This window comes from Artemia franciscana, chromosome 3 (genome assembly GCF_032884065.1).
Source record: "Artemia franciscana chromosome 3, ASM3288406v1, whole genome shotgun sequence".
Classification (NCBI taxonomy): Eukaryota; Metazoa; Arthropoda; class Branchiopoda; order Anostraca; family Artemiidae; genus Artemia; species Artemia franciscana.
Window position 1 is genome coordinate 5,054,015 of NC_088865.1, and position 12,417 is coordinate 5,066,431.

The 12,417-nt window shown below is 33.1% G+C and overlaps 1 protein-coding gene across 4 annotated transcripts in view; it reads left to right on the plus strand.

Moving 5' to 3' along the window:
• The window catches only part of LOC136024793 (uncharacterized), a 43,495-nt gene that overhangs the window by 18,936 nt on the left and 12,142 nt on the right, over nt 1-12,417 (plus strand). For all 4 annotated transcript variants that reach the window (XM_065700257.1, XM_065700258.1, XM_065700259.1 and 1 more), the window contains exon 3: nt 9,168-9,321. In XM_065700257.1, the coding sequence (XP_065556329.1) occupies nt 9,168-9,321 (154 nt within the window). The remainder of the gene's footprint in view (nt 1-9,167; nt 9,322-12,417) is intronic.

The window sequence follows — 12,417 nt, forward strand, 5'->3', positions numbered from 1 at the left end:
AACTTTCGTTTTAGTTCTCAGAAATATGAATACACACGGATAAAATACATTTGATTTTTCATTAATAATATTTAATCGTTTAAGAAACTGGGGATCTAGTTTTTATGAAAAGAAACGCACACGGTTAAAATAGATCTGATTTGATTAAAACTATTTGGTCGTTTATGAAACTTGGCTTTTAGGTTTCATAAAAAGAACGCGCACGGTTAAAGGGCATTTGATTTTATTAAGAATATTTGAGTATTTAAGAAAATCATAAAAAGCAATGCATACTAAGAAACTATAAGAGAGCATTTAAGAAACTTGGGATTTATCTTTCAGAAATAAGGACTTCTATGGTTAAAGAACATTTGATTTTCCTAGGGATATTTGATTATTTAAGAAACTAAGGATTTAGTTTTCATAAAAAGCAACGCATACGTTTAGAATTCACCTGTTTTTATTAAGAATGTTTGATCATTTAAGAAACTTGTGACTGTGTTTAAGAAACTAAGGTTTTAAGTTTCATTAAAAGCAACGCCTACTGTTAAAATGCATCTGCTTTTATTAATAATATTTGATCATTTAAGAAACTTGGGTTTTAGTTTTCAGAAATTTGAACACATGGTTAAAATACATCAGGTTTTATTAATAATATTTGATTCATTAAGAAATATGGGTTCTAGTTTTCATTTAAAAAATAGACGGTTAAAACACATCTTATTTTATTAAGAATTTTTGAGAATTTTAGAAACTTGATTTTATTTTTCCGAATTATGAACATGCACAGTTAAAATACATCTTATAATATTTAGATACATCTTAAGAATATTTTATCATTTAAGAAATTTAGGTTTTAGTTTTCAGAAATAAGAACGCACATGGTTAAAATACAACAGATTTTATTAACAATATATGATCCTTTAACGAACACGGGTTCATTAAAAGTAACGCAAACGGTTAAGATACATCTCATTTTTTTGAGAATACTTGTGCATTTAAGAAACTTGATTTTAGTTTTCAAAAATGTGAAGACACGCGGTTAAAATATTTTATTTTATTAAAAAAAATTAACTTTCAAGAAACTTTAGTTTCAGTTTTGACAAATAAGGACGTTTATGATTAAAATACATCTGATTTTATTAATAAAACTTGATCATTTAAGAAACTTGGGGTTTAGTTTTTATGTTAAAGCAACGCATACGGGGAAAATATATGTTTTTTTTGTGAAAAATATTTCGGAATTTAAGGAACTTGGGTTCTAGGTTTTAGAAATAAGAGAAAAAACGATTAATATGCATCTGATTCAATTTAAGATATTTGATCATCTAAGAAACTTGGGTTTTAGTCTGTGATTGTTTAGGATGTCTTTTTGTTTCTTAAGAATAATTTTTGTTTTGTAATTTTTGTTTTGCAAATTTTTTTTGCAAAAAAATAATTTTTTCTTATTTTTTCTTATTTTGTTTTGTTTTGTAGTAAGAATGTGTGATTTCTTAGGATGCGTTTTTGTTTTGTACGAATTATTTTTTGTTTTTAGTTTCAAAAATATCACTTGCGATTTTTTTTGGTTTAATTATATTTTACGTTACTTTAAGCCATGAAAAAAAGTTGAAAAATTCCAAGTAAAAAAAAGATTATGTGGGCTATGGGCCTGGAGGGGTACATAGGGCCTTGTAGGGGAACTTGGGGACCCAAACTAATATGCAGGCCCGGTAATGGAAAGCAGATGTGCTCAGGACCAATAGATTACGAAAATGATACCTGGCAGGTTGTAGTGATAATCGATTATCAGTAATCAATAATCAGCCCGATACCCTTAGAGTACAATAGGATCGTATCTAATTGTACACTAGAATCCATATCAAAATTTCGTATATTAGACATCATGTCACTTGAAGCTCACTTCAATTATTGAACAACATACCTTATAACTGAAACTGGGATAATAATGGTTCCAGAAATTTCCTTATCAATCGAAAATAATTACGTAATACCAGATACTAAACAGAATCGATGTCTCCAATAGCACACTGGGATATGTGTCTGCTCGGAAGGATGGGATAAGTGTTTCGTTAAAGTAATGGGATGTTTGTCGTTGAAGTAAGAGGATATGGCCCCGCTCGGATGGATTAAGGGGATACTGCTCGCGCTTGAGACAACTTTCTTGTAAAAGGGTACAGGAGAGGAAAACAGCAAGTATCATTAATTTTTGCCTAAGGTAATATGCACGTAGATACTCAAAGGTCTAAAACTTAAGTGGAGAGAGAAACTAGCTAAATAATCAAAAATTACGCCAAATTTTTATATTTTAATTGGAAAGATCCTCCGGAATAGCAGTTGGCGAGGAGATCCTCCAGAGCCATTGCTGGCGCATACGGCGTCGAATCGACGTTTCGGTTGCCGGGTCTTTTACAGGGACAAGCACTAAGCTTGCCAATACAGATTGATTAACCCAGCAGTAAAAAAAAATTTTTCAAGGGAGTTCTGATATAACAGGGAGGATAATTGATCACAATATATTTGGAGGCAAATCATAGTAGGATCAGCATGATAGCAATTTTTAGACATGATTAAAGACAAACAGGGCCAGATAAAATTAACTAAGACTTGAAATAGGAATATTATTGAAGTTCACCTATACCGTCGTCAACAACTTTGTTTTGCAAGAAAATATAAATAACGCTTCTTCATTCGTAAATTTTAACTTCCTTATCTATTCACGTGACTATGTTTTGATTTGCGGATTCAATTACCCTTGGTCAGAGTGAACAAAATTGTCCATGTTGAGATTCCTTGTGAGTGTTTTGGGGAATTCCAGGTTCAACGAAAATTAATAAAAACTAACTTAGTCATTCTTGCTGACCGTAATAGCTGGAACCTCAGAAAAGTAACTTTGAAGTTACTTTTGTTGTAACTATACTGAAGATAGTTAATGGTCTTTTTAGTGAAGAAAATCTTCGTCATTATCATCTTCGATATCAACAGACAACGTGCTTATGTATTTTGAATCGCCAGTTTTAGTTGCTAATTAGGCTTTTATCGATATGATTAATTATTTTCTTTAGTATATTCTATACAGGGAGATCAACGCAGAAGGGTGCAGTTACCCCCATAGATATTGAAAAAAGTTTATGTAAAGCTACTACGGGTTATAACCTTTTAAAAACACCTAGCAAATCTTCCTCTGTTTTTTAAGTGTCCGTGCTTCAGAACCATACTTGACCACTGTCATCACTTTAGCTTCCAATATTCTAATCTTGTCTCGCAAACTTTGCTAATAATATTTGAAGTTCTCAACTTCATCGATCTTTTCGTTGCCCAACGTCACCTTTTCATCTTCATTTATTCCCAGCCACAGCGACTTAATCTTCTGAACATTAATTTTCAAATGTATCCTAGAACCCTGAACTTGTAAAAACTCTAAATGCTCATCCATTTTGCTCACACTTTCATCTAGGACACTTGAATCCTCAGCATAATTTTATTCCAGGAAAGTTCTACTTCCTCGTTTGATTCTATTTTCTCCCATTGCCTTTGCTGTGCTCCCTAAGACAAGGTCCATCAGAATAATCCATATAAATTGGGATAGAACACAACCCTGCCTAACTCCTGATTTAATGCGAAACCAGATACTAACCTCATTTCCTACCTTAACCGCAGCAGTGTTAATCTCGTACAAGCGTCAATAACCTTAATGTATTTGTCTGTTATACCATACGAGATAAATAAAGATTTTCTATCAACTGAATCATGCGCTTGCTCATAATCAATAAAACTGAGGATTAAAGTTGCTTGATAACCTGGGGCGCCAGCCCTGCTCATCTTTCGTTTTGTGTTTTACTCTGTTATTTGTTGTAATTTCTGTTTATGTTTTTTTTTATTTATTTATGGTTATGTTTTGGTAGTTTTACGTTTTTAAAATTATTTTACTTTATTTCTGTTAATTTTTGGTTTAACATGGCTATTCACGTTTCTTGTAAAATCTCATTTCTTGGCAACAGCTTTTTAAGTTAATTTCTGTTCTTTTTTTATCGACATGGTGTTTTTCATTAGAAAAGAATATTTTCGACTTTTTCTATAAGAATCCATAGTTTGGCAAATAACTAAAACGATCATGAACGCCAGTAGACCAGCAAAAGTAGGACCCCCAACGGCATCATTGAGGATGGAGCGATATTAGAACATAAAATAACAAGTTTGACTCCTACTTTTCTCAAATATTCCAAGAACGTGTGTTCTAACACAAATGTTATGGAGATAGGGTTGCCCACTGGGGCGGATTAATTCACCCCTTTGAATTTTCAAAGTACATGTTTGGCAATTTTCATTGGAATAAAATGCCTTCCATCTGTCGATTTTGAAAAATATTTATAAGAAAAAATTAAAACTAGTCCTTGCCCCATCCTACATTTTCGTGAATTGGTTCCTCTGAAGGTTTGGTTTACGGCTGAAGCTTGTCCTTATTAAATATCAGATGAAGAGAGCTTTAAAAACTTGTTTTTATTTGAATTCGGGTCATACTATTTAATATGAGCGAGTGCAGTTAATTTTGATCTCGTTCATTGACAATTTTTTTTTTGTATACAGACAGCCTGATAATAGGGTATTACTAAAAGTTTGAAACAGAGCTTTAAAAATGAAAAAGCGATCACAAGATTATAGTTCTTATGTAAGTAATTTCGAATTCTGTATGCCTTACCTATTAATTTATCCTTTAAGAAATATAATAATTCAAATTCTTTATAGACCAAAATGTTGATTTAAAAAAATTCGATAATCCATGTGTTTTTCACGGAGGTAAACTTCAAACTGACGATGTTTAAATAGCAAATAAGTTTGTCGGTTTGAACTAAAATCAAATTTGGCCATCTAAAGCGCTTGCCTCTGCGTGCGGCTATCTATTAATATGACGGAGAAAGAAGTTTGTATGTTAATTTGGGGTAGTTATTTTTTATCAGTTTCTTCCGACTAGCTTAAATAATCAACCACTTTGAATAGAATGCTGTATGAAAAGACATTAAAATGCATAAAGAGCAAAAAAGCTGATGATTGCAAAAATATTTGTATTTTAACAATGGGTTTACAACAATTCAAAAACCTTAAAAAAGAAAACTAAAGTTTGAAGCTTAGTAGAAATCGTTGCTAGAAATTGGACACCACGTGCCTAGTGCCGAGAAACCCGGTGGCTGGAAATTGCAAAAACATTTGTATATATTTCAACAATGGCATTGCAAAATTCAAAACACCGCGTGCCGAATGCCGGGGCCCGGTGGCTGGTAATTGTTAAAATGAAAGAACGACAATTGGATACCTTGCTGATCAATTTTTGATTTTTAGCAATTCTGTGTGCAATACAGATTGAACCCGAATATTTCAGTGATACAAAGAATGCGCCGACCAAATTTAAACGTAATAGCCTTTTCCTAAAATTCATTTTGATTCCATTTTCGACTTTTATTAATTTTATTTGCACTACAGATCGGACTGAAATATTTAAGGGAGACAAATTATGTGTCGACCAATTCTAAACGTTATAACACTTTCTAAATTCATTTTGATACCATTTTTGATTTTGTCTTTTGATTTTTGTTTTTTGGTGTAATACATGTTGAACTTGAATATTTAAGTGGGAAGAAGCGTGCGTCAAACAATTTTGAACGTTATAGCATTTCTCACAATTCATTTAGATAGCTTTTTCGAATTTGTATTATTTTTGTGTGCAATATAGATTTTTAGAGTTTTAGCATTTCGAGTTTTCGATTTTTAGAGTTTTAGCGTGGGGCAACCAAATTTGAACGGTATAGCGTTTCCCAAAATTCATTTTGATTCCATTTTCGAGTTTTAGCAATTTTACTTGCAATACAGAATGAACTTGATTATTTAAGTGAGACAAAGCGTACACCAACCAAATTTGAACGTTTCAAAATTACCTAAAATTCATTTGATTCCATTTTCGATTTTTGGTCAATTTTGAGTGCAATACAGATTCAACTTCAATATTTAAGTGAGACAAAACGTGCAGCAATAAAATTTGAACGTTATAGCATTTCCTAAAATTTATTTAAATTCCATTTTGAACTTTTGGCAATTTCTTGTGCATACAGTATTCTAGATTGAACTTGAATATTTAGGTGGGACAAAGCCTTCGGCAACCAAATTTGAACGCTATAACATTTTAAAAAATTCACTAGTTGTGTAACATTTTTTGTTGGGATCAGTGATCTAGTACTTTTTTCCAATTACAAAATATGTCTTTTTAATCCTGAGCAGAGATATAAAAGTTAGGTGAAGCACCTCTCAACTTAAATATTTCATCAATAGCTTCCAAGATGATTGGACTTTATGACACTGAATTTATTGGTTTGAAAAAATCATCTTGTGGTGTTATATTAGAATGTGGATTTTTGTTATTTTTCGTGGAACATGAAGAAATTGACTGTTATCATTTGAAAGTTAACTATAATATGTTTGAGCATGATAAAGGGTTGTGGAGCAATACATTACGCCACATGAACAGACTTGGATTCTATATCCGAGTGATTACAGTATGTACTAAAAGTGGGAAAGAACTGAGTACTCTTCTGGAAGAAGTCAGAGAAATATGCAATTTTTGGAATTGAAGCACTGTACATAAAGGGTGATGTACCTACAGATAGGGCTCTAATTAAAAACTGTGACCCCAAAACTCCACTTTTCAATTTAGAGGAGTGTCAATATCCTAAATTTGAAGGGGCTTATCACCGTCCCGAAGATGAGGTTATATTTTTCGCCTGGTGGATACCATTATTTTTATGTAAATATGTTTGTTTGTTTTCAAAAAATCCTTTTGATTATGTTTCAGCAAAAAATATATAAGCTTAACCTGTCTTTAATTTTTTTTAGAACAGTCCTAGTTCATAGTTAAAACCCTGCTCTAGGTATACCCCCCTAATCCACCAGGAGTCTAAGATAGATGAACATAAATTCAGTATGTTTTAGCTGCTGACTGAAATTCCGAGTGTTTTAGTTGCCGGCTGAGTACCAAAAATCTAATGAAAGCACTTTTGAGTTCAGAAAACTCAGCTAGTTGGTAAATTCTGAGTGCTTTAGTTGCTGACTGAGTAACAAAAATTAAATGAATGCGCTTTTGAGCACCACAAGCTCAGATAGTTGATATATTCCGAGTGTTTTAGTTGCTGACTGAGTGTAAAAAATTTGATAAAAGCACTTTTGACTACGATAAAATCAGGTAGTAGATAAATTCTGAGTATTTCACTTACTGGCTGGGCACCAAAAAAAAATGTTTAAAGTATTTTTTCGGTCCAACAATCTCAGCTAGTTGATAAATTCCGAGTCTTTTTGTTACTGACTGGGTATCAAAAATGTAATGAAAGCACTTTTGAGTACAAGAAACTCAGATAGTTGATAAGTTCCATGTGTTTTACTTGCGAGGTGAGTACCAAAGATTTAATAAAAGCACTTTCGAGTACAACAATTTCAACTAGTTGGTAAATTTCGAGTCTTTTAGTTAACAACTGGGTATCAAATAATTAATAAAAGCACTTCTGAATACAACAATCTTAGCTAGTTGATAAATTCTGAGTCTATCAGTTACCGACTGGGTATCATTAATGTAACGAAAGCACTTTTGAGTACAACAAACTCAATTAGTTGATAAATTCCGTGTTTAATTCGCTGGCTGAGTACCAAAAATTTAATAAAAGCGCTTCTGAGTGCAGCAATCTCAGGTAGTTGGCAAATTCCGAGTCTTTTAGTTACCGACTGGGTATCAAATAAAGGTACGTTCGGGCACAACAAACTCAGCTAGTTGAAGCGATGATACGACAGCCATATGAAACAAATGATACAAGGTAAAACATTTTACTTAAGTTAATTGCTCCCTTTTACTTAAGATCTATTTTCGTAAAGGGTAATGTGTCTGCAGATAAAGGCCTAATTAAAAACTGTGACCTCAAAATTCCACTTTTCGATTTAGAAGAGTTTAATTGTCTTAAATTTGAAGGTGTGTATTATCGTACTAAAGACGAGGTTAGGTGCTTCGCGCAGTGAATGCGAAGGGACATACCTAATCGTAATATGGGCATACGACACGGTAAAAAAATATGCTACATCAATGGAACCCTTGTTTATGGACGTTTAAAAGTGAACTTTAAGTATTATATTTATCGAAATATGTGTGTTTTTTTCAAAAAACCTTTTGAATAAATTTAAGCAATAAATATCTTTAAGCTTAATCCGATTTTGTTTTCAGAATAAGTAAAACCCTACTCTAGGTATATCAGTCCCCGTTCCACCAGGAGTCTGAGATAGATGAACATAAATTCAGTGTGTTTTAATTGCTGACTGAAATTCCGACTGTTTTAGTTGTTGTCTGAGTACTGAAAAAAACTATTAAAAGTAATTTTGAGCACAACAAACTTACATAGTTACTAAATTTTGAGTGTTTTAATTGCTGGTTGAGTATAAAAAAAAAATTGATAAAAGCACTTTTGAATACAGCAAACTCAGCTACTTGATATATTCTGAGTGTTTTAGTTGCTGACAGGGTACCAAAAAATCTAGCTAAAGCATATTTGAGTGCAACAAACTCAACTAGTTGATAAATTCCGAGTGTTTTAGTTGTATTCAATTTAGAAGAGTTCAAATGCCCAAAATTTGAATGAGCTTATCACTGTCCTGAAGATGAGGTTAAGTTCTTCGCATAGTGGATACCGAGGGACATATCTGATCATGTTATGTGCATCCGACACAATAAAAAATATGATTTATCATAGGACCCCTGTTTTGTAGATATTTGATGCACTCAAAATGCTTTCATTAAAATACTAGTAAAGTTAAATTTTGATAATCTATTTTTTTGAAGACAAAATAATAGTCATGTAGCTGATTGGATACATAGAGTAAAATACCAAAGCTCTTGTGATATTGTCATTTAACTGTCATTTCAAATTAGCATAAAGAATCCCTAATACCAAATAAGCCCGCATGTCCAACCCTTGGTGGGAGAATTAGGAGTATATTCCCTTAGAAAGAGGACACTAAAAATTTATATTTTAGCCAAATTTTCTAAATCAGATGGGGAGAGGAGTGGTCTTCGGTCCAATAACAAACCAATAATGTGGTGAAATTTCCATGAATTGAAGCTGCTCTTGTCTATTACATTTCAAACATGATTTTTTTTTTTTCAGAGAATTGAAAACACATACGGGAGAGAAGGTCCTACATGTCGAGTACTTGAAGAATATCTCAACATCAAAGAAGCAACGGTTTCACATTTGCTGCAATCATTGCGAAAACTAGGAAGAGAGGATATCCTGTTTTCGATCTCCCCATATTTAGATGGTAAGGTTTATTATTCATAGGGCGATCATTTTAAGCTGAAAACGATACAAGAAAAGAAGTGACATGTAAATAAAGGGGTACAATATTTCAGGATGTCGTTATGTATTAGTATGCATGCAGTCTAGTTTTGAAATTCCAAAATGATATTTAATATCTTGTTTTCCGGTTAATATTGATATTCGATTAATATATCGATAAACATGTACAGAACACCGAGAAAACAACATGAAATTTGAAAAAGAGAAAAACCAGTGGGAGACTCGGGTCAGATCTGGATTAAAAGAAAGTTCACTGGGTTTTTCAGTGGGCGATGCTTTACGGACCAATTGACACTAGGGGCATCAGTTTTGGGGGTAGCACCCCCCCCCTCAGTTAAATTTTGAGAAATATTTTTTTTTTGTATCCTCATAATTAAGAATTGAAAAATTTTTTGACCCGCCCCCTATATTTTCATGTATTGGGGCCCTTGGATGCGTATTAATGACTAAAAACTCATTTTCACAATTGCTCTTATTTCTTTTAGTTTTTATAATTTGCCGGTATCAGCGGTGCCAGTTCATAAACATTCATGGGGGGGGGGGAAATGTGTTTTCCAAACTCCAGGGGTTATATATTTTTCTAACTCTACAGGGTGCAAAATGTAATTTTCCAACTCTACAGGGCGCAATATGTATTTTCAAACTCTTTGGAGGGATGGGAGCAGGTTATTTCTTTTGCGCGAAATTTTAAGCGTGTAAAAGAATGCATTTTTCTGAGTCACAACATGTTTTACAAATAAACTCTGTTTCTCTTTGGATTCATTTACAGATGAATCCTAACTTGGAAAACCAGATTTAAACTAATGTAAGATTTGTTCAACTTGTTATTTTCTTGTTAAGACAGTATGTTATATACAGTGATGTACCCAGAAGAGGGGTTAGGGGTTTTGTTGGCTTCTAATAACAAACCTCTTTGGCAGCGAAGTCCATCAATGCTCCATACATTGCAATCTTGAAGTCCCAGATCAGTAAATTTATTTTCCAGTGCAAGGTCATATTTGTGCTGTAGAGCCTTGTTTCGAAGCTGGGATATAAGTCAGAGGCCAATCTGAAGTCAATTTTTTTTCTCACTGGTTTTTGCTCTCGGGCGAAAATATGAAATTAATTCGGGTAAGACATTTGAGCGAGTGAAATCAAAAAGAAAAAGAAAGGTTATTGCAAACGCTTGTGCCGAGTTAAATAACTAAATCGCTGGTCATGTCCCTTTTCAGTGATTTTGTTACAATACCGTTCATTGTGAATACGCTTTAACCGGGTTTAAGTTTTTTCAGAAAATTAGAACCAATACGTATTTCACACTGGCCAAGCCATACCACACTGGTTTGCCGGTCTGTAACAATGTGAAGTTGATTCTTATTGGTGGATTCTTGTTGGTGAATTTTAGATGACCAATTATAGATCATTTTAGCAAAGAGAGCCTACTGTCAAAATTCTATGTGAAAAGGAATTCTACTGTCTAGAATTCTATGTCAGAAAGTGCGTTTCGTAACAACAATCTTTTACAACAATCGTACAACAATCGTAACAATCGTAACAACAATTTACAACAATCGTAACAACAATCATAACAACACTTTTTTTTTAGCCAGTCCCGAAATTTCCTAAAGTGAATCTCGGAAGGAGAAGTCCGTTAATCCCACTTCTTGTTGTCGTGTCCAATTTCGAGCCTGTAAAAAGGACATAAAACCTGATTGGTTCTTTTGAATTACATTTTAAGCAAGTAAAAAGGAAGAAAAGCATTAAAGTCACAACATTTGTTACAAGAAAACTTTCTATTTTTCTGTGGTAGAATAACCAGCTAAGCCAACTCTAATTTAAACAGAGTCATATAAGTTCTATAATAAGCTGCTAGCTAAAATATCTAGAAAAAAATGGAGCCTGTTTTTTCTTCGGGTTCAAGTTAATAAGCTGTAAAACCACACTGACTAAACGTGGCGCAAGAATGAAAGTTAGACAATTACAAGAGAATAAAAGTCAGGCTAGAATCTCCATTCAGCCTTGCTTAGTGCAAAAAGAAGGAGAATACAGAATGAAATGCGCAAAAAAAGACAAACCTAATAAAACACAAGATTTAATTCAAGCAATCATAAAAGGACATTCAGATAAATTTAAACCTGACAAGCAAGACCGTATTCAGAGGGTGGGGGCTACTGGGTTTAACTATCCACCCCCCCTGAATTTTTTGTCCAACACGTAAAAGATAACGAAATGCATATCAAACAAATTTATGTTGTGTTTTGTAAAGTTTGTTTACCCCCTCCCAAAAAACAACGAAAATCTTAGATACGCCCTTGCTGACAAGATATTAAGCTTATTGAGGTACCCTAATTAAGATAGATTCCAGAACAAATGATTAAATCGTTAATCCTACATCTGGGATTTTTTCTGTCGCTGGTGCTATTTGGCAACTCTTTTAATTTTGTCCTTCGTTATGTTTCCCTTTTTATTTTGGTTTACGTATTTAATTTTGTTTTATACTTTCATTCTTCTTCCACTGAGAAGGGGTTAACTCGCGCTTGTGGCTCAAATTAATCCACGTTAAGATATTAGATTCAATTTTCTTGTTCAGCACTCTTGAAAAATACATGTCAGACTTAAAACAAATGTAAATGCGCAAAACCAGGACTTATTATACAGAGTTGCAATCGAAATTTTCATTTTTCAAGTGTAATTCATTTTTTCTTTAGACTCATTTCTTCTACTATATCCTCTGTCTACTCTGAGATAAGGTCTCATGTATGGTAGCATTATTATATTTATAGATATAATAAATGTATATATTTATAAACATAATAAACAGGCGAACGTATTGCCTGTTTTGTCACTATTCTATCAGTCATGTGTTTGAAATTTAAGTACCTTCTCCAAAATCTATAACAACTCTAAATTTTAAGACTTGATACGAATTCTCAGGTATACAGGCAGCGACATCCAGAGTTTTGATTAGAAGGGAAGGGATTTTCAATCTGTATAATCTGAGACCAAAGCGTGTCTTTGATCTCCATACCCACAGCTATCCGCCGTAAAATTTTAAGCAGAAAATTAGGCATGTTGCTCC